At 43.2% G+C, this 26,780-nt stretch overlaps 1 protein-coding gene across 2 annotated transcripts in view; it reads left to right on the forward strand.

Annotated features, from left to right (window-relative positions):
- Positions 1-23,216, forward strand: part of SHLD1 (shieldin complex subunit 1) — a 33,817-nt gene extending 10,601 nt beyond the window's left edge. For both annotated transcript variants that reach the window (XM_058019484.1, XM_058019485.1), the window contains exon 4: positions 22,286-23,216. In XM_058019484.1, coding sequence (XP_057875467.1) covers positions 22,286-22,803 — 518 coding nt within the window. In that variant the 3' untranslated portion in view covers positions 22,804-23,216. The remainder of the gene's footprint in view (positions 1-22,285) is intronic.
- Positions 23,217-26,780: the final 3,564 nt, after the last annotated feature.

A 26,780-nucleotide genomic window follows, 5' to 3' on the forward strand; every position in this document is an offset into this window, starting at 1 on the left:
AGGAGGAAATTAGAGTGTCAGCTTGAGGGAGAGGTCAGAAATCCTGTGCAGAAGGGGTTGTGCTGTTTAATCACTAAGTTTTGGTTAACTCTGTCATTATCTTGAAGCTCAGAAACAATCCCTGATGTAACTGTGGGGCTGGAAGGGTATGGGAGGATGGATAGCAGTGATATCTTTTGATATTGATACACAGAATATTCTGCATTGTGTGTGTGAGCTCATTACCCATCACCTTGGGTTACCATGTTAACTTCAATGCATTTCCTCTTTTTCAGGCAAGTGATGGTTTTATGTGCTGAATTCCAAGATAACCTTTCATAGATGCTTCTTACCATTGAGAAGTGACTATTGATAAGTGTATTTGTGTTGTGTTGGGTCCAGGTGTCCATAAAGCATTTCACCAAGCAGTGTGCAGAGTACTGGGAGCATGTCCCCTGCTTTCCTGCTGTAGTGGAGAATTTGTGTGCACTTGTGTCTAAAGAAGGGTAATATGAACCAGATTTCAGTGTATCTGTGAACAGTCAGTGCTCAGTGTTTGAAATGTTGGAAGGCAGAGAAGTTCACTTTACTACTGTGGAGAAAAATGGTTGGTTTCCTTTAAAAAAACCCAAAAAACTAAAACAAGAAATACCTTTAGGATGTGTTTTTAGCTTTAAAACTATGCAAGAAGTTTTCACTACAAGATTGACAGACATGAGAGTTACACAAGGGACAAGGACCAGAGAGGAGAATGAGAGAGAACTCATGGGAATGAGAATTGATGTTCACAGAGGGAATACAAAGGGATTGGACTGTGGCTCCTGCAGACCCTCCTGTAGAGTGTCCAGTTAGACTTGTCCTGTTTTTCTTTCTGCTTTTAGAAAGAGAAGCATCTTTTGTAGGAAACAATTTCAGTGAAACTCCCAATTTTTCTTAACAGCTGGAGAAGAGAAGCTACAAAGCAAATCCCAAGGCCTGTAAGCCAGGGTAGTAATTTTTCTAACAAAGTGCTTCAATAACGCAGTAATACAGTTGTGGAACATTCTCATGTGTGCATGAATTGTTCTGTTCACTTTGGAGGGCAAGAACTTCTGTACAGCTGAAACACCTCCACAGAATGCCTTATTTTTTCCCAGGGAGAAAAGAAAGTACATGCCATGAATCCTTAGTAATTGAAATAACTGTGGAAAGCTGCAAAGGGCTGTAGCTGTTCCTGTTACCTGGACATGTGTTCATGGCATCTTTTTATCAATATTAAACTTTGTGAGGGGCTCCCAAGATGTTGGCTCCTTTCCTGTATAATAGAGTTGCTCTTTGCAGCTTGGTATTATGGTTTTTTGTAGTGCAGGTGATGCAAGAATGACCCAAGATCATTGGGTGTCAGTTCTGAGCAGCCAGCAAAAGATGGAATGCCTGTGCCAACATCATTGTGTAAAACCAGCACTGCCCTTCCCTGCTGTCTGCAGAACCTGCCTTGGTGTCTCAGCTCTGTCACTTAGCTGTGGGTGCTAAAGATCTGTGAAAATGCCTTAAAATGGCAATTTAAATAATGGGGGATGTCAGGCTAGGGCAGAAGAAAAGGGCAAATTGGCTTGGAATGCCATGTTGAGGCCAGCCTGTGCCAGCCCTCTGGGATATTTCTTTGGTACACAGTGCTGTGGGGTTCCCCATTAGCATCAGTACTTGGGGAGCAGAAGAACGGTGTCATTGGCCTGAAATGGAGCTGTGCTGGGGCAGAGAGCCCAGGTAAATGGGGGTACAGAGCTTCCAGCAAAGTCTGAGCTTCACACCTTTGTTCACATGCTCTGGGACATCTCACCTGCAGTCCAGCTGTGAGTGGTGTTTGTGGTTTAGAGGGCACTGTGATGTTCTGCTTATACACAATGCATAAATAAGAAATGTCACTCCTCAAGTCTCTTTAAAACATCTTGTTTTCTTAACTCTATTAGTAAGATTTCTACTTTTTTTTTTTTTTTTTTCCTGGTCTGATTCTAAACACAGGGGTTTTGTCTCCTAATTTATCAGATTTACCTGTCCTGATACACAAAACACCTTGGTGGACCCTAATTTTGGGCACCAGTGGTCAAATATCCATGGTCTGACTTTTTCATTTTCACTGGTAAGCTTTCCTTACATTTAGCTCTCAGTTATTCAGATGTTTTTTCAGATGTAGCCTGTGACTGTGTGGTAGAAGAATCAGCTGGAGTTTATTGGACCCAAAAGGCCCTGTACTGGCAGTGGTTAAAATGCAGCAACAGAAAACAAGATACATCTACCCTGATTGCTGTGGTCCCTTATTGCCTCTGAATTTATTCCCTGAATTTGAAGCTTCTTCAGGAGCTGCTGTGAACTGGCAACAGAAAAAACACATTTCAGGGAATCCTCTGTGCCTAGTGGCAGGGAGGAGAACAGAAAAGTTATACTGCTGTTGTTTAAATGAGAAGCTGTGCTCCCAGGATGCTGCTTAGTGTACAGGGCAGGCTTGCTGCTGTGAAAGGATGCAGATTGCTCCTACCCAATTTTGCCATGGCAGGTTTGAGTGAGCTGAGCAGGAGGCTGTGGGCAGGATGCCTCTGTTCCATGTGCTCAGGGTGGATGCAGTGCCTGCAGTGCTGCAGGGGATGCTCCATAGCTGGGTTGAGGATGAAGGACTGAGCAGTGCTGCCTGCCATTTCCCTCTTGTGGCTGCAGGGCCTTTCTCTCTGCAGTGACGTGGTTTGGATTGATGCCAGGATTGTGGGGGTCACTGTGGTCCATTTTCCCTGGATTTGTGTGCAGTTATTTGGTCCCTGCCTTTACATTCACATGCTGCTCTCAATGTTTCCTGGCTTCCCCTCTGTAACATCTGGCTTGTGCCACACCACATGGATTGAGCCCAGATGAAGTGTTCCTAAAGCCTCACAGCTCAGACTCCTATCACCACTTACCTGTGGGGCATCTGGCCCTGAATTTAAATTAGATCTCTGTCTTAATTCAGGCCTCATTTTTCTTCTCTTTCCCTGGTTTACTTCACTGAGCTCACTGGTGTGCAACTGATGAGGCTGCAGCATAAAAAATAGTGAGTCATAGCCCCTTAGTAGCAGACTGCAAGCATAAAATACAGCACACATCATCATCCACAATAGTTTTTGAAACAAAACAACAACACAGCCCAGTGATTCAGCATCAGTGTGGGTTGCAGTACACGAAGGTTTGTCCTGGAGCCCTCTTGCATCTGATTTCTTCCTTCTTTTCATGAGTTTAATAACCCCCCACCCCACTGCCTTCCCTTCTTAGATTCCGTAGGAGCTGGGCCTCGTGTGCATGGACATCTCTGTGCCTGTGAAATCTCCTCCCAGACAGATGGAATGCTGTCAGTGTGAGCAATGCTGCTGCCTTTCCAGCAAGCCTCCATGCTAAGGGTTTCTCTGTGAAGGGTGGCAGGCAGCTGGTTATTTATTGCTGCAATAAGCACTGGCAAGCAAATGATAATATTTTGTGCTGTGTGCTGCTTGCTGTTCCTTTCAGCTTGCCCAGGGATTTCTGGCTATGCTCTGTTTGTGCTCACTCTGGGTACAGGTGGAAGCAAGGGAGGGCTTGAGTTTTACAAGTTCACTGTGTTTTATAAATGTAGCACTGCCTGTGTCAGAGAGGTTATCTTACTCCAAAAGTTATTTGGGTTTGTGAAGAAGGTAAACCCTTTGCATTGCTGCCTTCCATAAGTGCATACAGACTGTTTTATATAGCTCTGAGTAATGAAATTATGTATGTCAGTACTAAAGGAGGTCCCAGCTTTGTGCAGGCTGCAGTGTCTGACAGGAATAGTTTTGGGGTCTTGTGTTTGTGTTTTTTGTGGCTGTTGTTGTTGGGGTTTTTTTTAGTTAGTTTGTTTGTTAGGTGTTTTGGTTTCCTAATCTGCAAATAGGAGACAAAAACAACCAGAAAGACTATGCCTGGGAAAACAGACAGGTATACTGTTATGCCTTCTAGATCAATGGAGGCTTTGGTACTCTCATAGTGGTCTGTTTTTATGTGTTTATTTTAGTCTCAATGATGCAAACATTTTCTTTTTTCTATTTTTAAAATTAAATTTAAACCAGTAATGATCTCAGCAGGAATCTGAACGTTGGTTCTGTGTCTGTTGGATGAAAAGGAAAGGCAGTAGAATCAGAATCAGTCACTTCTTGCACAGCAGGTAATTAGATTTTAAAACTCAATGCAACAGGAAATCATTGAGGCAAAGAGTTTAGCAGTGAAATAAAGGTGACTTTGCACTGATGTTGGTAATAAGAGCAAGCTCACTCAGTAGTTCTTACTGATACAATTGTTGCTGAGCTATTGAAAACATCTGATGGTGTTTCAAGGCTTTTGTTAATCTCTGTGTAATTTCAAGTGTCAGGTCACACCCACATATTCCCACCACGAGGTTGCCACCTAGAACAGACCACAAGTGGAGGGGACATACCAGACTTGAAGCTGATCTAATCCTGCCTGGTACCTCCTTCCTTTCTCCTTTTTCTAGAGTATTCCTGTTCTGCAGGTGGAAAAGCTGATATCAATGCTGTCATAGGTACAGCTCTTCCCTTCACTAGACTGTATCTCTTAAGAACTGTTAATTAAAAAGAAATCCTTGGACAAGATGCTCAGAATTAGGAGCAGAAGGGGGTTGTTTGACTAGAGAAACATGTAAGGCAGAGTTGAAGAAAGGGAGAAATTTTTTTGGGGTCCACAGTGTATTTGTGTATGTGTACATTTTACAGTGGTGTTTTAGTTTATTAATGAATAACCCATAGATAGATAAACTAAAACTACAGTAATTTGTACTAAGGAATACTCATCCTTAATATGCTGATCCAAAGCCTAGCCCAAGTCCTTCTGTACTATTCATAATAGAAACTTATTTTGAATTCAGTTATTTAAGCAGTTATTGTCTATGAAGATTGCAAAGAAATGCATCATCTCTACTTCTGGTCATGGTGCAGCACAGGTGGGATCTGTTTTGTGATATCTTACTATTCAGTAGCAATTTCTTGAAAGGATGAACATTGTGCTGAAGAGCTGAATTGAAGGAGAATCTGATTTACAGAGCTACCATCTGCAATCCCAGCTGAATTTAACATTGTTCTACATTGCTGCTTCTCTAGATGTCTAATGAGGTTATTTCTAGGTTAATTTTTCTCCTGATGCAGTCTCAATTAAAATGTAAAGAAAGCAGCAGAAGTTGCAAAATAAAATAACTTGAGAAGATCCATTTTGTGCTGCACCAGTGCTTTGTGGTAGGGTGTTTGTTACAGCTGCTAATTATTATTTTGTATGAGGCACTTGCCTGATAGCATCTGTGTGTGTGTGTGAATCATCTGCAGAGCCTGTGACAGCATTCCAGAAGTAAAGTTAGCTCCAGTGGCTGAGACATTGAGTTTGTGCCTGTGAGTTTCATGCCTGGCTTGGGTTGAGTGGAAGGAAATATTAGGATTCTTAAGCCCAGAAATCTTGGAATATAAATGGAAATATGTTTGCATTGTTAAGAAATCACCTATTGCTATTAGCTTTCAGCAACCTGCTGACAGTTAATGGACACAGCGATTTATTTCTGATGTCACTCTAGCTGGGATTTTTTTTATTTTGAAGAATCATTCTTTTGCAGAAGATTAAAGCAAAAATGAGATTGATAGTTGGGTGTGATATTCAGAATGAAAGCATCATGCTCCATATTTATCAACTGTGAGCTGCAAACCTCCCAGGGTGAGTTAGACCATGTGGTGGAAGAGGGTGATGGTGTGTTCTTGGCAAATGAGATTCTTCATGCACAAAACAAAATGCTGGGTTTGCCTGTGCTATTCCCCCACACTGCACAAAACAGTCAATCATGTAAATTCTTCAGGACTTCTCTTTTATTAACAGTACCTGGCAATGAAATATTTGTAGATGGACCTTTGATTATGGATTAATTGACTGCTTTCTCTACAGCTGCTGAAGAGTTGGAATGAGGGGATGGAAAACCTGGTGGTATCTCTCAGGCAATAATTTGTGTTTAAAAAGTGTATGTGGCTGGTTTAAATACTTCAGTCAAACAACCTGCTTTGTTACATCTTGTGTTTGCCAAAATCTTCTCCATCATCACAGAACAAAGCCACTGTGCTGTTTCTAAATGCCAGTGCTTAAATGTGTGTTGAAGTGTGGAGGCCTGTGCTTTCTCGGGTTATACTGACGATTTCCCCTTTTCTTGATCCTCCTGTCAAGTAAACAAACAAACCAGTTTAACCACTTCTTCATATGATTTCAGAAGGAAATCCTTCAGAGAGGATCTGCCAGGAGTCTCTCACCTATTGACTACAACCCCAGTTTGCCTTTCCAAAGTGGTGCTAAATGAGTGTGTAGGGATCAAACTGAGCCAGATGCTCTTGCAGCAAAGCCATGAAAATAAACACATTATTTCAGGATGTACTATTGGATCTAGAGCCAAATTTGGCCTCCTTAGAAATACTTCTATGTGCCTCAAGATCCTGCTCATCTCAGTTCCTGTGGGATCTTGGAGCAGGTACTAAGGGAAGAGTGATCCCAAAACAGTGGGGTGGTCAAATTTGAGGGAAGACAGGAGGCTTTCTTTGGTTTAGCAGCCTCAGTGAAGGCATTTACTTGAACCTTCCAAGCTGTTTGAAGCCCTGCCAGGCAATAGCTGGGCCCTCCTTTCTCCTCACCACTCAAGCAGACCTCTGTAGCTTTTCTCAGCCAGTAAGTTATTAGCTGCTGCAGCAATCTGGTTCCCTCTCTTGATTATTGCATGAGAAAACAATCAGGCTTCGCTGCTGTTTTGGAAGCTGTTACATCTGGTAATGTGTCTGGGGTTTTCCATTTGCAAAACACTGTTGATTGCCAATTTGAAAACAGTTATTTCTGGGACCAGTGTGTTCCTGTGGATTTTACTTGTCTTCAGGACACCACAGTATCTCTGATTGCTCTTGCTGTAGTGACAAATGAAGTGACAGAAGTGACTGTGCTGATTTAACTCTTGGTTTGTCTTTTTCTATAACACTTTGCCCAAAACCATCCTTGTCCTCCCTCTGTGAGTGTTTGTGTGAGCATCTCTGGTCTCATTAACATTCATGTGAGTATTCCCAAAGCTCAGTGCAGTCTTTAAAACATGTCACTGTTCAAAATGTGCTCTGGTGCAGGTTAAGTCCTGCTTAAAGGCAAAATCTAAGCCAAAGGCAGTGCAGTAAATCACCTGGTACACCTTAGCTGTACCTTGGTACAAAGAGCTCTCTTGGGGAGAGCATGTGCATCCAAAGGAGCTGCAGTTTGTATGGCTTCATACCCTGGATAGCTCCTGAAATCCTACTGCTCAGGGCCCATCCACTTGATGTAGAGGATAAAGTTCCTTCAGGGATTCATTAGAATAAATAAAACCTGAGGCATTTTTTCTGTCTCCACATGTTATGAATAAGAAGCTTGACTAGACCAATATTCAAGCAGCAATCAATTTATTAATTAATATGGTAAAGTATGAGCAATACAGCACTGGGTACAGTGGGGGAAGTTTTCCCTCCAACTGCACACCCATAATTGATGGTTACAGGTATTTATAGGGGTACTCATCCATTTTTTTCAGCAGTTTCTATTCCCAATTTTTACTCATCAGCAGTTTCTATTCCAAATTTTTATGTCACAGTTCTATACACTATTGTGATTTACTTTTTCTCAGGATGTATCCCAAAAGGAGTATCCCCAGGTGGTGATGGTCCAGTTTCTGAAAGAAGAAAGACAAATCCCATCTGGTGGAGTCCAGCTCTCCAGATGTGTGTCCACCTTTTAATTGCAAAGACTATAAATCTCATTACAGTGATGTCCAGCTTCCCTTGGTCGAAACTATAAATCCTTGAGTTGATGTTCATCTTCCTTTCTCAAGCTGTTTTTCTCTGCTTCAATAAGGTGTGAGATAAGCATATTTCCTTTATATATATTCCAAAGCTATAGTTTCAATGATACAAGTAATATTCTAAAATTATACTTCAAAAGGTTATTATTGCAGAGCTTTTTATGGATTAAATGCAGGCAAAAAGCAACATCTTTAACACCTTAATTCCAATGCTCCTAAATCTACTAGGGTTAATTGCAAACAACAGATAGGTTCAAAGGCCTTTTTCCATGCTTTATCTTCCTCAGTAATTATTAGAATTCACAGCTCTCCCATTGTCAGGGTCCACACATTTTGCATTCACAAATACACACATTGCCTGTTTGTACCTGACACAAAACACAGCTTTGCATCTCACACACAGAGCTCCAGACTCTAAGTGCCCTGTAGATGAGGGGTGTGGGGATGGATGCTTGGAAGAGTTGATGCCTTGCTCTAGTCAGCAGTGATCTAAGAAATTACATTGGGAAAGTTAGTATGGAGATGTTGGCATCTCTTGCTGAACGCTTTTTCAAGGCTGTGGGTTTAGAGTATTTCAGATTATTGTTACCTAGATGTTCTGCTCTTGGGTTAATATTGCAGAATGAAATAGCACATTAGCTGTAAGAGAATATTTTATTAAAATACTTCTTAGCTTCTTTCCTGAAACTTTTCAAATATCCTCCCTTTCATATGTGCTCAGTAATCTGTTAATCTTTTTTCATAATATTTTTACAAAACTGGGGAGTGTTTGTGGTTTTTTTTAAAGGAAATTAAATTCTGTTTTCAGCTAGGGGCTTTTCATTAGACTCAGTCTGTAGCATGTGTCTCTAGCATCAGTATCAGCCTGATGCTGGGCTATAATTGACTTTTGCATTCTGTCTGAGCAGAGTTCACCTCAAAACCTAAGATCTGAGGGAAAAAGTAATTTGTGCAGATGCTCTTCATAAAACAAAGACAGATTAAATCTGGAGCTGTCACAGAATTGCTCTTACAGATGCATCTGCTGCAAAATAATTACCTCTCTTGAGCCCAGTAAGTTAATCAATGTCTCTTGTTTGTGTCTGCAGTGAAAACAATTAAAAGCTCATTTCCTGGTTTTTAGGTAAACCTACAGATTCTCTGATTTTTAGGGGTAATTAGATTTATTTTGATGTGTATCACAGTCCAAAGTGTTCCTGTTGAACAGCTAGCTGTCTGTAATACAATTTACTTGTAGCCAGGATGTAATTTCTTTTCAGTCACTTTTTTTCCTTGTGATGGTTTTTGCTAAAGAGTTCAAAATCCTTTTGTCTCCTTTCATGTAAATTGCACTTTAAAAGCTTAGGGCTCTTTGTACAATCATGAGAAACGCCAGTATTTGTATTTATTTCAAGCTTCCTTTAATGTAATTTTTTGCAAGATCAGGAAAAATTCTCTACTATAGCTGAGAAAATAAGCACTGATCACTCACAGGCAGTGAGATGTGTGCACCAGGTGCAGGTAGGTGGAGAGGGACCCCAGTGAGATGGGCAGTGAGAAAGCAGCACTGGCACCTAATGCAAGGCAGCAAATGATGCCTTTCTCCCTGCTTTGCACAGCCCCTGCTCCACCAGGACAGATCCTTTGCTGCCTTCAGATTGACTCTGCTGCCTGTAATGTCTGTTTTGTTGGCCACGAGCAGATTTAAACAACTTTTCCTGTGCCTTCTTTTCCTCATGGCTTGGCAGGAGCACGAAGTGTTGAGCCAAAGATTGGGGGGAAAAAAGCTCCAAACCTCAAATAAACCCCAGAGTGTTTTAAACTCTGTTGGACATGGTGGTGATAATAGACTTAAAAAAGAAGTGACAAGACCACACCCAACGATTAACCTTGCATGCATTCTTTAGGATGGCTTCACTTTGCTCTTTGTGCTCTGCTTGAGATTTAGCACTTGTGATCTAATGCCAAAATCTGTCTAAAATATACCTTTGGTCTCCACCTCTGTGGGAATACCTTAATCTCTGAACTGTGTCAAAGCTGTGCTGCTGCAGACTGGCCTCCAATTTTTTTGTTATAAAGAAAGAGTGACAGTATCTGCAGAGAGGGCACTAAGCCCCTGTGCAGGCAGGCAGGTATATTTGTTTTATTTTAATTCTCAGTGGACCTTTATTTTATCCTGATTCAATTGCTTACTCAAGGGCACGATTTTTTTTTTTTTTTTTGTGTGCGTGCCCTTAATGCATTAAACATTTTTCCAGGTCAAGGAAGCATCAGATATATTTTCCATTGTCTTAAGAGTCACAACTAAACTTCAGCGGTGACCGTGGCCAAGGGGAAGTGGAATAATGTGGAATTGGGAAGTGGATTTGTGTGTAGAGTGGAGGGAATAAAAAATTCCTGTGCTGTAAACATAGAGGTTTTAAAACCTTAAAGGTGAAGGGATCTCCTGAGTGTCAATTTTATTTTCTGACAGCTGTTCTTGACTTAGTTTTATTACTGGAAAATGCACATAGACACCTTTTTTGTAATTCAATAATGTTCCAGTCCAAATCACTTTTGAGTATGAGCATTTTCTGGCACGCTCTTGTATTGCAGCTACACCTTCTTTAAGAGGCTCAGGTGTCTATATTCTGTGCAGAAGTGTCCTCTTGCAAAAGTGCTGAGGCTTTCAGCTGGCTTGTGAGGAAATGAAAGAGATTAAGGTAGCAGGTTGTCAAGGCAATGGAACACAGATTAACTACTTATGTCCTCACATTGCCCACATGTGATCTAAAAAAACCCCTTCTAAGTAGCCTTTGAAGATAAATCCCAAAACTTGAGCTGAAAATGTTCACTGAAGCCTTTCTTTCGGAATTCCATTTTATTTAGAAATAAAACTGATGTATTTGCCGCAATCACAGAATCCAATCTGTTTGAATTACATACTCTTTAGGCCTTTTAAAACAAAATACTTGAGCTGATCCTGAACTTGTTGGGATTTAAAAGAAGTTAAAAGAAAATTATCCCAAGGTGTGATCTGCTAAATTATGTGGGCTGTCAAATCCCACCCAACAGTGTCAAATATGTGACAGCAACCAGTGTCAAATATGAACAAGGAGACTTGAGCTTGTGCTGGAACACAGCTGTAAGGAGTATCAGTGGTAAATTGCTAAACTTTCCTTTTTATTTGAAAAATGGAATCTACCTTCACTGTTAAGGATTTGTTTTATATCATACACATATCATACTTACACAATTTTATCATTCAATAAAAATGTAAATTTTCAGGCATTCATTATGTTAGATATTTGCTTTTTCATTTGAATAGGTGAATGGCCATATTAATATGGTTAATACTATTAATTATGGTTATATTAATGTTTACCAGGAGTGCTAATCACTATCATTAATTCACTGACATTTTAAAATGTGGTTGCACCTGTGTTCTCATCCAGATGCCAGGAGAGCAATGGGAATTGCTAAATGCCCCAGTTACACTGGTTGCTTCACATTGAGAAAAAGGAGCTGTGCAGTTTTGGGAGTCTGATCAATAAACTGCAAATTCTGAACTTGCTGGTGTTTCCTCATATCTGCTTCTGTAGTCTCTCTAGTCCCTACTCAGGGAACAAATTCTAAACAAACACGAGCATCATTCATCTCCCTGCTCTGTGAAAGTCATACAAAGACTCCCACATGACCTTGAAAAATAGTTGGAGAGTAGTTCTTTACTATTTGTAAATGATCAACATATTTATACCTGCAAATATCAGATGGGTTAAGTTCTTAAAAGTTTCCTCTCTTTCCCTACCTTGCTACTTGTATGATTATTTTTGAATGAAGTGGGTATTTTCAGTTAGGCAATCTTAGGGTGTAAGGTGGATGAAAAATGTTTCATTTAACTAAGGATCAGTGGAGTTGCCCTAACTTGGTCTGGTGTATCTGTCCTTTTACTCACCTTATTTTGCAGGAATTAATTAGTTTTTCTGTTCACAAGTATTTGGTTGCAGTAACTATCACTAACCACAGTTCGTCAGTAGTTCAAGGAGTTGCTAAAAAGCTCTATGCAAGTGCTTCACACACAGCCCCAGGCTCTTTCCTGAGGTGTGTGCAGCCTCCTAGGAGAGCCATCCTGGTGCTGTGTGACAATAATATGGAATGGACAATGTTTTTGTTTATTTTGTTTGCTTTGTAAACAATATTTCAGCTTTCACTTGCCTTCATAGTTTACCCAGAGTTGTATCCACAATTAATTCGGGTGAAATGTTTGATTTGGGGCAGAACTGAGAGGTTTGGGTGCCCCCAGATCTGCTCATGGCTAAGAAGCTTTCATAAAAAGCAGGACTAACAGGCTGCAGAGCCAGGTAAAAGGATGTAAACAAGTCTGGAGTGACTGAAACCTTTGCTGTTTCCCTTTGAGGGCCAAGCTGGGAGATGCCTGCATTGCCAAGCCTTCCTCGTGACTGGCTGAGGACAGAGTGAGAAGATGGGGATGGAGACTTGCTTGCTCAGTGTTTTTTCTTCTTTATAGCTTCTAAAGTCATACTCCTTGTCAAGGACCTTCTGCTCTGTACTTGAGGTTTTCTCAGTCCCTGCAGAAGCACAGACAGTATCACAGCCATGGCACCACCTAGAAAAAGCTGGGTAGGAGTGTGCAGCCCTGGGGCCTGAGGATTCACTCCCAATATCCTTCTTAACTGAAGTTGGAAATGGTTATAACTTTTCAGGTGCTTGGTTTATTAGCCACAGACAATTCCTGCAGGAAGCTGGTTGATTAAATGGCAAAACAATTCTGTTCAAAGCCCAATTTTGTCTCAAGCTAGTTCTGATGGAAGAGATTGTCTGTGATTCCCTCAACAGCATGTAGATAATTAGGCAAAAGCCCCTGTGTGGTTCTCAAGCCTCCAGCATTTGTGAATGGTCTATAAATGTGCCTATTGCTGTAGTCCAATTTCTGTTCATTACTTGATCTTTAGTAATGCTGCAGCAAAACTAGATGGCTCAAATATTTATTAAATAAATACCTTTAAAGTAGCAAGCCAAAATGTCACAGACTAGTGATGAGAAAATGTCTCCCTGGTTATTAAACTTGTATATCTTGTTTGCTTTTCATTGTAGTCTGTACAGTTTGTGTTTTGTCTCTTGAAAATTTCCTTGATGACTGTTTGATGTATCTGACACTGATTTTTTCAGTGTCAGGCTATTTAATTTATTAGCCTGTGGAAAGCTGATAGATGGAGATTGGTATCTTGATTCCATTCTCATTTTTGAGTCTGTTTTTTGATTTTTAATCAATGTGTGGTGCACAAGGCCCCACTGGCAATGCAGAAGAAGAAAGATGTCACAGTTTGGGGCTTACAGCCCCCATGGCTGGAGAGGATGTGGGTCTGCTCTTTTCTGTGCCAAGGCACTGGAGGCTGGCACATCTCTGCACAGCCTGTTCAGTACTCACAGCCACATCAGGCCTGCAGGGAGACTGGGAAAATGGTTTATTCTGCCTTCAGATTTCCACCAGAATATCAGTAGTTGTATTTGCCTTTGTACCTGCTATTTGCTTGTGCTTTTTGAGATAATTTCTTTGTTGTATTTATTTTTCTATCCCTGCTTTTAAAAGAAGAGCAAGCCTTTTTGTGTTTGTCTGATGTGCAGCATATTTTCAGGAGCATGACATAGACTAGAAGCATGGTTTCAAAGCCATCTTACTGCAAGTAAATTCAGGAAACCATCTCTGCAAATGTTCCTCTCTTGTTCTTTCTGAAAGATCAATCCTGACTGGAAGTAAGGACCTTTGATCTGAAGAGGTACAGAGTGCACACATTGAGCTGTTCCACTCCCATCTAGAGGGAATCAGTCCATCTGTAAGCATTTCTTGCAGTATTCCCACACTCATGCTTCTAGCCTTAGACAAAAGTGAAAGATCTTGAAATCTGATAACTGCAAGGTACCCTCTTGTTCTTCTACTGTAGAACTTGTAGTGATTCTGCTCCTGAAGAATTAAAGCTTAGATGGCAGTGTTTTCCACAGAGCTAAAATATCTATGGCTTCTTTTAAATTTGGTAAGAGCATTTGTGTGTTCAGCACTCCTGAAAATCAATGCACCAGTCTGAGATCTGAACCTAATTGTAAGCTGGTACAAAGTTGAACAAATTCACACAAATGCACCTAGGAGGCATACAAGTCTATAGGTAGGAGGGGTAAAAAGTTGAGAGGAAGCTATATTTAACTGAGTTTCACCTTCCTCTGCCTTATTTCACTCTGTTTTCTACCACTTTTCAATTTTGGAGTGTTTTCCCTTTCCCACAGCAGCTGTTTTACAATAGATCATACCCAGGCATCAACTCCACCTCAGGATTCAGGTGTCCAAGTGCAGGACTTCCCATGAAGATGAGCAATGACATTATTACAGGTCATAACTCTTTTGTTCTCAAAAGAATTTACAAGTAGTATAATTTCACCTACAAGTCAAGAGGGATGCTTGAAAAATACCTTGCTTTGCAGGATTTTCTTGGTTAAGAAACTGCATATCTGGCTGTGATTCCCAAGTCACTGGTGTGCACACGTGTGCAGGGCTGAAATGCCTGTGAATCTCTTCAGTGTAACCTCTCTGTGTGTTTGTGGGTGTTGAGATTAATGAGTTGGACTTTCAAGTGCTATAACAGCAAGGGAAGGCACAGTGCACTGAACAACCCCTCACCCCATCTCCTTTTCCAAGTTCACACAATCTGTGAACAAGGCAAATATTTTCCTAAATTTTATATAAGATGTCAGTCTTCTAGTCTGTTCTTCTTATTAAAGATCACTGCCATGGCAGGCTCTTTCCCTTGTGTTTTAGCTGTATGAGCACCATCATTTCCTGTTTTTCCAGGCAAACTATCATAAACATCACTCTCCAAGGAGATGCAGAAGGTAGAATTTTGTAAACTGATGGTGGGACTTGAGCAGTTTATCTCCAGTGAGAGCTGTCTGTTTATTCTTGCCAAAGGCATTAGCTGGAGATTATTGGTGCTCTTGATTGCTGAAAATGTGTAACTGAATGAGAGACAAAGTATTTCATATCTAAAGAAAGGATATTGCTCTGGGTTTTCTTCTCAATGATTGCAAACAGAGCCATACTTCCTCAATAATACTTGTAGTCTGGGGCTGTTTCCTGTCATTGCCACTGGCCATTACTGAATATTTCACAATAAGTGGCAGTTTTCCTCTTTTTATGTCAGCCCCATCCTCAAAATGGTGTTTACAGCATTCACTGTCCTGCCTGTTGGGTCCCATTCTTGCCTCTATGAAAGGGTTTGTTAAAGCCCAGAAAAATGGGATTTAATAACTCTCCCACATGTTGGTAGGTTTGGTTTTTTGGTGGTTTTTTTTTTTTTTTTTTTTTTTTGCTAGTCTTGTCTATGGCTACTAATTCTCATCCAGACAGATTTTCAAATCTGCTTTTAATTTCAGCTCACAACTTCATCAGTTCTGAATGACCACATCAGCAAAATGTCTAAAAGTTCAGTATCTTTCCTTTGTGAACCTTGCCAGAAACAGGAAGGATTTCTCCCTGCTTCTCTTTTACCTTAAGAAACCATGGAAAATGTTGTCTTCAGACCCTCTTGCTCTCTAGGATAGGTATCCTTGGAGGACTCAGGGTCCCAAGGGTCTTTCTCAGTTCTTGGCTGAAGAGGTGGGCATGAAAAATCCTTTTCTGAGTTCTGGAGTTTCATTGCTCTTAGTAAAATAGAGTTCCTTAGGAAAATGCTTCTTGGGTCAGAAAGCTAACAGTTCAGAAAGAGCTAACTCTACAGAATCAGCTGGGAGAAAAAAGAGACTAGACAAGACTGGAATTGACAATTTCTGGCTGGAAAAAAATATAAACAGAAATAACTATCATTTGCTTCATCTGTGCAATGTAACTAAAGTGAGAAAGCTTCTTCAGTCACCATAGAACAAGATTTTCTCCATAAAATTTTTGTAAATCTTAAACAGTGAAAATTGGGTAGCAGGATTGTTTCTCATTTGCTTCAAGCACCAGACTTTTATTCTGAAATAGGATGAGCCTAAAGACAAATACAATCTGGGGCTAAATTAGAGCCTTTCATGTATTAAAAAACCAGTACTGCAAGTCATAGATCAAAAGAGGAAAAAATCCATCATTTTACTGAAAAAATCCTCCTGCTTGCAGGAAGACAGAAGTCAAATCTGATTCAAGTGGTGAGTCTTCCCTGTGGGCAGAGCAGTGCTGTGGATGTGGTGATAAAGGACTTGACATGGGTGGAGAGCTCTGATTTTCACCAGCAGAGAAGGCAGGGGCTTGGCTTGGGGATGCTTGTGTTGGATCCTGTCTGTCAGAGCTGGAATGCCCACTGAGTGTTTGGGAAAGGAGAGGCTGCTCCAGCACAGCAATGTCTGTGCGCCTGAGCTGCACTCTGCTGTTCTCACACTCGCTTCCTGAGCTCTCCTAGTGCCTGGTTAGAAGCTGAGCAGTTAGCTCAAGGAGCCTTATCAGAGTTTCCTCTGGGAAATTGGTGCCTGCAGTGTTGCACAGACGTGGTGAGTCAGGCTGAGTCCCAAGACTTTGTGTGTAACGGGAAAGCAGCAGATAATTGCAGTTTAATAAAGCCCCTTGATGCCCTCATCTGCTGGATAATAACTCCAACTCACAGTTCATGTTTTCAGCCGTGTAAATTTGAAAAAAAATATTATTTACATTTCAAAGAAGGTTTACCCTAAATAATTGACTCTTTAACCTTAGGTCTTAAGCAGTGTTTGAGACAAATAGGAGGCTTTAGGGTTTTTTTACTGGCTTGGGAATCATGTAAATTAAACCACTCTAAGTATGCCTATTTGAAGAGTGCTTAAATTTTCTGTTTGTATTTTTAGAATGATTTTGAGTTCCAAGGGAAGGAGCTTTCTTGTGAAAATAAAATCTCAGGCACCCCAGTGTTATATTGCAAAGACACCTGTGATCTTTGCAGTGACCCTGTGTGCTGTTGCACTTAGAGCAGCTGTTCACAGACAGTTACATCCAAAGCCTGGATGTGAAGTTACATCCAGAGCCCATTGCTCTGAGGCCTGGCTGAGGATGTGTCATCCTCCTCAGGCTCTGGGGGCACAGCTGGAAGTGATGGTGTTTATGAGCTACTTCTGCCCATACCTCCTGCCCTGGCCTGTGGGGCCTGGTTGCTTAGGAACAGATCTGTGAGGTGGCAGTGGTGTTTATCTCTTGGCCTTCAGCAGATAAGGAGTGTTAATTTGTAGTTCATCTTGTAGCTGACTTTCCCTGTGGTTTATTAAATCCAGTGTGTTTAAGCAGTGAAAGCTTTCATTGAGCTGAGTTTCCCAGCTGTATTAAAAGCTCAGCGCAGCGGGCGTCGGATGTGAGCTCTCAGAGCAGGGCAGGGTTTAATACCACTGTGACATTTCCAAGAGTGTCTAGGGGAATGCACTCTGCCTGCATATTGCATTTCAAGAGCACTTTACTATTTGCTAGCCTTTTTATTTTTCTTGAATTTCAGATTCCTAAGGGGGTTAGACTGAAAGGGAAGAGTTTTTATGCTTCCCTAAAATAACCACTTACGTCTCATTCCACGCAAATTGAATCCCCCCCACAACTTTTCACACCACAAATGTGCAGCAGAAAGAAGAAAAAAAGCAGAGAGCCTGCCTCAGTACTGGGCCATAGCCAGTGCTATTCCTCTGTCACCTGTCTCTCTTTTCTGCTCCAATCCCCAAATTCCTCCCATTTTCCTGCCTTTTGCCCACCTTCACTTTCTCCAGGTCTCCTGTCAGAGCAGCTGGCATTAGCAGAGCTCTTGGCCAGCACTCAGAGTCAGACACAGCCACATGTGCCACTCCTGTGGGCTGGAAGATGAAGAATATAGCTGGTTATGTCATGTGTAAAGCAGAGTCTCACAGATCCCATCTTGTGAGCTGCAGCCTACTGTAGATGACAGAGGGAGAAAGCTGGTTTGTGTGGCACCAGGGAGACAGCAAAGTAGCAAGGCTTATTATATTCTTATTTTCACTTTCAGTTCACAATTTAAATACCCACAAGGAACAAATTTACTTTGCTTATAACAGTCTTTTTGAATGATAATGTCATCAGAAATTTCATTTTCCCTTTGCCCAAGAAGTCAACAGCTGTTTTCTGCAAGGCAGAGATATTGTAATCTCTACAATTATTCAGTCCTGTACACCAAAAGGCATTAGGATCTGTCATTTACTCAATGTGGTAAGTGTTTGTGCAGTATTTATACTTATTTTCTTGGTACTTGTCTTTTTGGTGCTATTGCAATTTAAATGTGGTAATAAAAATCCTATAGTGCAAATATATTTCGGCTCATGTAAAGGAATGGGATCAGCAGCTCGCACATTTAACTGTTGTAATCAGAGGAAATGTTCTTAATGCAAGCAAGAGCAATAGAATTTGGTCCTCAAATGTCTAGATTTGCAATTTCTGAGTACTCAGGTGTGTGATTACTGGCAGGCTAAAGTGCTTTGTGAGATTGGGGTAGAAAGAGCTCCTGCCAAATTCTCCTAAAATTTCTTCTTTCTTCCCTGAGCAGAGAGGAATTGCACTCCCATGGTGATACATGCACTCCCACTGGAAAGGAGCCAGGTGGAAAGAAAAAAAAAGCAAAAAGATGCTTTTCTATGCATCATGTGTCTCGAGTGCTCCATACCTGTAGGGAGCTCAGCTGCAGCATGGGACCTGTTCTCAGCCCCTGTGCAGATGGATGCAGCCCTGAACAGGCACAGGTTTGGGTCAGTTGGCAGTTCTGCTCTAGTCCAAGTAGGATCACCTCTCCTTGAGCTTTCCCATGCCATATGGACATGTCTGATGGAAGGGCAAGGAGGGATTGTCTAAGAGCAGGGTGAGAGCTGGAGAAACTCTCAGGGACAGCATCTGTGTTTACTTTTCTGTTGTTACTGCACTTCATGGCAACCACAGACCCTTTCCTGTGCATGATTGCAGTCACCCCAGGTAGATCCTGACAGGCTGGTAGGATAAGAGAAATGAAGCAATCTGTGAGAACTTCACTGTGCTTGAACAGAGTTATACAGAAACTCAAACAGCTACATTTTCTGTAAGTGCAACTAATAATATTGCTGCATTGTTGCCTCACTGAAAGTGGCCCAGGTTCAAAGCAGGATTTGGTTTTGTGCTTCAGGCAGTAGGGTTATGTGCTTGTACCAGATGGAGCTTTTAAATTTTCATCAGCAGGTTTATAAACACAAGAACATCTATCCTTTTATCTGCCCCCAGCTCTTTTACTAATTAGTTGCAAATGCTGAACTTCAATTAGCATGGAGTGGAGGAACAGATGAAATAATATACAATAATATACATTCTTACTCATGATTATCCATCATGTGAGAATGAAATAGACATTAATAATGACTGTTTCAGTTTTTTGGGGCTTTTCTATTGGTGCTTTTTTTCCCCCTTTAATACTTGGTAGTAAAAATGAGTGAAAATAGCTAAAAATAATGAGCCAGATTCTCTAGTGATGAAATCCTATTGCAGGCAGAGAAGTGAGAGTTTTCAGCCTTGCTCATCTTTGCCTTGACCCCTGTAGGTGTTGGGTCAAGCCAACACACGGGTTTGTGACAGCTGTATTGTTAAGTTTGCATGGAAGGATTTTACAAAGGCATTTATAAAACTACATTTTCCTGCTGCTGAGAGATGGCCAGAAAGGTCTGGGCTTTGAAGCAGCACTGCTGTGTGTTATGAGAGAATCCCAGATTTTCTGAGGGGTGCATGTGCATGGAGAGGCAAAGGGATTGATGAGTTGAATGCTGTCTTTGCCTTTAGCAGCACGTTTGCTGGCCAACAACCTGTGCTTGTGTGCTCTGTGTGTGCTCCAGCTGAGAGGCTCTTTCTAGACCCTGCAGGCATCCTGTTGCTGTGCTTGTTGCCTGTGGTTTATAAATCATTCAGGAGATTTGCACCTTTCAACAGCAGCACCAGCTCTTTAGAGGGTATCAAGGAAGGGTGTCTACCTTAGTTGGTAACTTTTAGGCAGGAAAAGGTTGGGGTGTATTCTCAAACATCAGTCTTGGCACACAGTTTGAGAATGTATTGGGAAATTGTCAGGAAAGCTGAGGAAAGGCTGCACTTTGTGAGGTATAGATTGGTTCTGGGAATTCTGCATCCAACTTTTCGTGTCATAGAATCATAGAGTGCTGAGGGGTTGGAATGGACCTTAAAAACCATATAGTCCCAACCCCTGCCATGGACAGGGACACCTCCCCCTAGATCAGGCTGCTCAAGGCCTTATCCAGCCTGGCTTTGAACACTCCAGGGCTGGGACATCCAGCCCTGTTGGCTATCTTGCCTTAAGAAGACTTCGCTGGAAAAGTAATCCACTAGGAGGATAGGGCCTACTGTTGGGAAATAGAGATGCACAAATCTGAAGCAGTAACTGAAAGAAAACTGTTCTCACAAAAATAATAATGATGATGAAATGTGTTCTGACTAATCACACTCCAGAATATACCCCTGAGACACTTGCTGGTCACTTCTGTGGTGGGTTGTGCTTCAGCATAAGGATGTCAGCTTTGTGGGCCATACTGACTGTGGAATAAAAAGCAGTAAATCTCTGAAGTTGGAAAAGACCTTTAAAAACATTGAGTCCAACCGTAAACCTCACACTGCCAAGTCCACCACTGAACCATGTCCCCAAGTGCCACATCTACATGTTGTTTAAACACCTCCAGAGTTGGTGACTCAGCCACTTCCCTGGGCAGCCTGTTCCAGTGCCTGGCAACCCTTTCTGTGGAGTTATCTTTCCTAATACCCAAACTTAGATGGTAGGAGAAAGGCAAAGCAGCATTGCTGAAGTCTCCCCTGAAAACATGAAACCAACAGAATTTTTCTTTTCCCGAGTCATGGAGGCTTGGTGTGTGTAGTGGAGGCAGCTGCTGCTCTGTCACAAAATGTGGCTGTGAGCAGGAGGTAGCAAAAGGCCAACACAGCCCAGGGGTCTGCAATTGCCACAGTCCAGTGGCACTGGAGTCCCGTTGCCACTTGATTGAATTATCAGAGATGCAAGAGGCTTCAGTTCTAACCTGGCATGGGCTGAGGGGTTACTGAGGAAAAATGGACCCATTCTCTGTTCTGCTATGCTGATGCCAGAGCTCACTGCTAAAAGAAGGCCACCAAGCTTTTCTTTGTACTGCATTGGAAGTGACACTGCAAGGGGAGGGAAAGTTCTATTTAAAATTGCATAATCAGAGATGAAGTGCAATTGGGAAGAAAGATCAAAGATGGGAAGTAGGGACAGGAAGAAAGAGATGAGGTACAGTGTGTCTGCACAGACAGCTTAATTTCACGTTAATGAACCCCTGCTTAGGAAGGGAAGGGTGGCTCTCTGTACCAGGAGAGAAAAACAGCCTTCTGCCACCACACTGAGACTCCCTTTGAACATGGTCTCCTACCAGAATGAAGGACTGCACTCTGCTTCACATCTCACAGAATTAGAAAAGACCAAGCTATTTTCTGACTGCCTGCATCCTGCTTATGTAACTTGCAGATGACGGCTGTGCAACCTCTGGCTGAGCCCTGGAAAATTTCCTTGTCGGTGACTCAGGTGCTTGGCAAACGGTCTGGTGCAGTGGGCTTGGAGATGAGATTGCAGTCAGAGGCACTGCCTGGCCCAGTTCAAGGTCTCTTTGTGGAATTTCTTCCTCCTAGAAGCTGGCTGATTGTCCTGGTCTTGTCAATGCCCAGTGTCCCTGTTGTGCTATGTTAATTAGTGCAAAGCATCCCCTTGATTGCTGTGAAGCAAGAGAAAACCACAGCCCTGTTATCCAGAGATGTGGGTCAGCAAGGAAGGAGGAGAAGAGCTAGGCAAGAACAAATCCTTGGCCTTTGCATTGATTTTTATCCATAAAAATTCCATCAGGGTGCAGGGAGAGCGTTTAGTGCAGCGAGGCTGTAAAAGTGGGATTTCATGGGGAAGCACAGAGTCCCCCTTTGGAGTCCTCATTCTGAAACTCCATGCAGTCACCAGAACAGTGCTGGTTTGGAGGCTGTGAATCTGGCTGAAAGCTGGAGGTCAGGACTGCACATTGTGCTGGAGTAAAGTTGAGAACTATTAAAAATAAGGATTAGACCCAGGGATGAGGGGAAAAAACTGAAACAGATGCAGAAGTGTCTCAGCTGCAAACCAGACTTCCTTGTGGATCAGCTGTCATCTCCAGGAGCAGCAGAGCCCAATTTCCACCTCTTTGGAAGTGTAACTGAGAGGAGCCAGGAGATCTGTACCACCAAGTAGGCCTGGTCACTGCAGTGTCAAGGCTGGGACAACTGTGAGGTGCCCAGATCAGCCCATCTTACACCAACCTGTGCAGGAAGGCCCCGGGGCAGCCCAGCTGTGTTCAGAGCAGCACTTGGTTTGCTCATGCAAAGAGCCTGTGTGCCAGACTGCAGTGGGAGGGGGACAGAAAAAGGCTTTGCCACAGGGATGACCTGGTGACTAATGAGTTTCATTGATCCTCTGCTTGCAGGAGAGAGCAATCCATCATCCGCAGCTCCTGCAGCTGGCTCTGCTGAAGGCCCTCAGGAAGCAAACGTGAGCTGTTACCTAAAAGCAGGGCTGTGTGAGCCCTCTGAACCTAATGATGTGCTCTCATGGATGCATGAACATGATGGTGCAGAAGATCCCAGCATCAGGGACTCTCTGGATGGCTTCTACAAAATGTATTGCAGAAAGCAGCCAGAGAGAGAGGATCCAACCTACGAGGCTGCCTCACGGTGTCTGTCACAGAAGATTTCAGAGCTGGAGCAAAAAGATGGGACAAAATACGTGTCACGATGCCTGCAAATGGCACAGCTGGTCTTGAACAGAGATGGATGTAAGATCTTTCCAAACCACCCCCCCTCTGCTTGCTTCTCAAAGCCAGCTGAAGGAGAAGTCTTGTTGGAAAACAGGAGGAGGACACCCGGACTCTCAGATGATGTCTTGCAGTTCCTCTTGGAACAAACACAGGCAGAACGTAGCCCTGATGTGTCACACGAGAAGTGAGCAAGACACTGCTTTGTTTGTGTCATGGAGGCTTTGCTTTCACTCCAGAAAGAGGTGAAATTTCTTGGACAGACATTGTTCTCCAAGCACCACCTTCAGCAGCAGCTGCTCCATGGAGGGTTTCACCCACACCTTGCTCTCTGAAGGGCAGCACTGCTTTAGGAGCACCTGTGTAACTGCCTGGGATGTGTTGACTGATGCAGTGTTTGTTGCTGGGACATCAAACATGATAATTTATACCTACCAGGCTTTTAAATTGGCCTGCATCCTTACCCCAGGGTAACAGTGGTCCAGCCCAAATTCAGCCCCTGGGTGAGCATTGCTGTCCAGTGCTGTTGGCTAGAACAGAATGTTTGAATGACCTTGGCATGGTGTGCTCCAGCCCTGCAGAGGGAAAGTTAAGATTTTGTTTGAATATTTGTCTCCACAGGGTGCCTGTTAGCTCTGTGTTTTTACCTACAGACATATAACCTCACAGTTCATTACTGCAATGCCAAGTGAGTTTTTCTGACAGAAAAAAGTGTGTGTGTGCATGAGAAAGAGAAAATACAGCTCTGGGTATGCTCTCTGACAGTGCTTCTGTCCTATTTACCTCCTCACCATTACCTCCCCCAACAACCTTCCCTTCCTTTCTGTCTTTCATGGTGGTGCTAATGAGATCCCTGGGGGAAAGTTCCCTTTAAAATGAAATGGATCTCTCTGAGCCCAAAGAGGCTGATGTCAGTCAGCAACAGAGCAATGAGCCCACACAGACACTTAAGGTTTCTCTCTCAGAAGGCTCCCAGCTCGGTGGCTTCTTTGTTGCTTTACTGCCTCTGCCAGGCAGATAAATGTCTTTGTGCATGTTTCCCCCTGCCCCTGGCCTGTGGACTGAAGAGCAGTTTGCTGTAGTGATGTTGTTTGCTGGCTGGGGAGGCCATTCTGCAGCGTGGGTGTGAGCAAGGAAGCACAGAGTGCCAGAGATGTGTTAAAGATGACAGCAGATGGGCAAGGGAGAAGGACAGAAAGGGTGGTTGGGGTCTCAAAGGTCACCATCAGTGTGGTTGCTCCAGTACAGCCACAGGGCTCACACCAGTTTTGGTATTTGATGTCCTGCCAGCCCAGCTGCAAGTCTCTCACCCACTCCCTGTCCACAGTGGCCAGATCTCAGAGTGGGTGTTTGTGTTCCTGCATGTCACATTCCCTGCTGCAGTCCCACATGGGGCTGCTATTCCTGCCTTGCTGCCCCTGGCAGATTGGCACAGCTGCTGTGCTCTGCAGGTGTTTCCAGCAAAGGCAATGGAAATTTGGCTGCTGCCTTCAGTCAGAGCAGGAGGGGGCCCAGCTGGCTGCAAGTTATGGCCAAAGTCTTAGGACTTGGTTTAATTTCTCTTTGCAAATAGATTTATATTGGAAGTGCCTGGGTTTAGTTTCCTGTCCCTGAGTCATCATGGAACCAATACATTTAGCTTTGTGGTGATCCTGCTCTTTGTGTTGCTTGCTTGCTTTTATGGCAGAGGTGTTGTACAAGTGCTGGAGGGCACACAGAATATTGGAGCAGACCTTCAGCAGCTCCCCCAGCATTACTCAAGTTAATGGTGCTAAGGGGAAAAAAAGAGGTGGGGATGCAGCATCATTTCTGTAGTAGCAAACAAACTCACAGGTTCTTGTGTATCAAAATCCAGATGAAACCATCCTGCTGGCAAAAACTATAGAGAATGGTAATATCAGCTAGTTTAGCCACAGCTACAGCTGGCAAAAGCCAGCGTGCTCCTGAGTGTGCTGTCAGTAATGACAGTAACATCATGGCCCCTCTGCCAGCTCACACTGCTTAACCCCACAGATCTGTCACAGCCACAAGGGCACAGGTTTGACAGATGTAGGGAGATACTGCTGAGGATGTACAGGGAACAAGGAAGATCTTCATTGTAAATCACATGTTGTTGCTTTTAATCTTTGCCAGTGTTTATGCTGTTCCACACAGTTAAATTAGCTGCTGTGCAAAGCCTCTTAACTGCCATTTTAAGGGAAGTAAGCTGCCATGAAGAGAGAGATGGAGAAATCAGAGGTCTGCATCTGAATCCCTTCAATTGCTGTTTTTGGTTTGTTGATGAATTGGTCAGTGCTTTAGGTTAGCTTGAAAACCATCTGGTCTCCTATTCAAACTTTTAAAAAATATTTTAATGTAAAAATAAAAGCCAAAGACATTCAATTTTCACAAAGAAAGCTTGTAGAAAAATAGGAAGTTCCTGCTCTTCAAGAGAGACCTGCTGCTACTGATGTTTGAGACATCCCTACTGGGTTTTGATGGAAGAGAAAAGAAGCTCAGAATAACAAAACAGAGAAAAGGTGGCTGCTGGAAGAGCATGAAGAGAGATACTGGCAGAGGAGAGCATGAAACTGTTCAATTTTAAGGACCAACGTAGGCAGAACAGACTGGATGCAGCTGAAAAATTTGGATTATGACTCATCTACAAATCTTGTCTGGCATCTTGCAGAGGACATGGTAATCTCTGTGCTGCTGAAACATGCAGTCTTTTGAGAAGTTTGCACCCCTCAGAATCAGGAATGCTGCAGCTCTGTGCACTGCTCACTTCAGTGGGCCATGGGTATGACTGTCCATGGCTTCCTCAAGATAAAAAAACAGTCTTTTTTATGGCAAGTACCAGGAGTGGTATGAAGCCCTCAGAGAAATGTCCCATGTTCTGCCCATTTCCCCCCAGCCTGTGCACTAATCTGAGAAACTGAGTTTATTCCTGGGAGGTGAAGTGCCTTCCTCTCTCCCTGGCTTGCACTTGACTTAGTTTTGACACTTGTGTGGTTTCAGCTGTCCCTGCCTCCCCAGCACTGGTGGTTCTCACCTGTGCTGGCAAAGCCAGCTGCTGGCACCTCTGTTCATCTCCCTGTGTGTGTGTGGAGGCTGCTTTAGCAAAGGCATTTGGGGGCTCACACTGCAGAACAAATGCAAGGAGGGGTTTCCTTCTGTTTGTTGAAGGCTCACAGCCAAGGAGCAGCTCTCTGAGCCTGACTTAGAGCAACACCTGAAAACCTACACCAGCTTTCAGGGCTCTGGGTATGCCAGATCCCACAAGATCCTAAGCAAAGTGTGTAAGTGAAGTAAAAGATGGGGAATCTGTCCCATAAGGTAGGACAAGCAAGGCCAAAATTGATTCCCCATTGCCAAGTAGGAGGAACACAGGGCATGGTGAGGATTTGCCTTGCCCCAAGCGTTTCCCTGCTGCCCAGCCCAGATCCACATCCCAGCCAGGGTCTATTAGAGGTGTGTGTGTGCTTTGGGGTGGGTGTTGGGCCCCTGAGCTGGGCCAGCATCCCCAGAGGGGTGTGTCAGAGGGGTGAGGGAGCTGCTGCAGCCACTGGAGTGGCCCCGGGGCTCAGCCAGGACCAGCTCTGGCAGGCTGAGTTTGCCTCTACTCCCTGCCATGAATGTCTGATCCAAGCTCTTGTGCCATCCTTGCTGAGTGCTGCTGCTGTTCAGGCATTCCCTGCCTGGGAGCTGCTCCAGGACGTTTGGTATCAATGGCCTCTGCTGCTCACTCCGACTGCGTTTTTATTTTCCCTCCCACTCGGCTGCTGGTGGGAGGTGCTGATTCATGCCAGCGACCTACCCAGTCCTGCAGCCCAGAGCAGCCAGGGAGAGCTGAGCTCCTGCCACAGGTGCTGCAGCAAGCCCTGAGCTGGCTCAGTGAAGTGAATGGAGCCAGGGCTGTTTACACCCCAGGGGATTTTCCCCCAGGAGTTTAAGGTGCTTTGGTGTGCCTGGATGTATCAGGACACATGTTGTTAAAACTGCCATAAGACAGGCAGTGTGCATCCTGTGTAAATGTGGCTATTCCATTACTGAGCATTGGTGATTTTGTGTGGGGCATATGTTTTCCCACAACACAGAAGTTCATGTTAAAAATACCCTGTTCTGTAGGCTTTCCCTAATGACTGCTTTCCCCCACACATCGATTAGGCAACAGCATATGCCAGCATTT

This window comes from Melospiza georgiana, chromosome 3 (assembly GCF_028018845.1).
Source record: "Melospiza georgiana isolate bMelGeo1 chromosome 3, bMelGeo1.pri, whole genome shotgun sequence".
Lineage (NCBI taxonomy): Eukaryota > Metazoa > Chordata > Aves > Passeriformes > Passerellidae > Melospiza > Melospiza georgiana.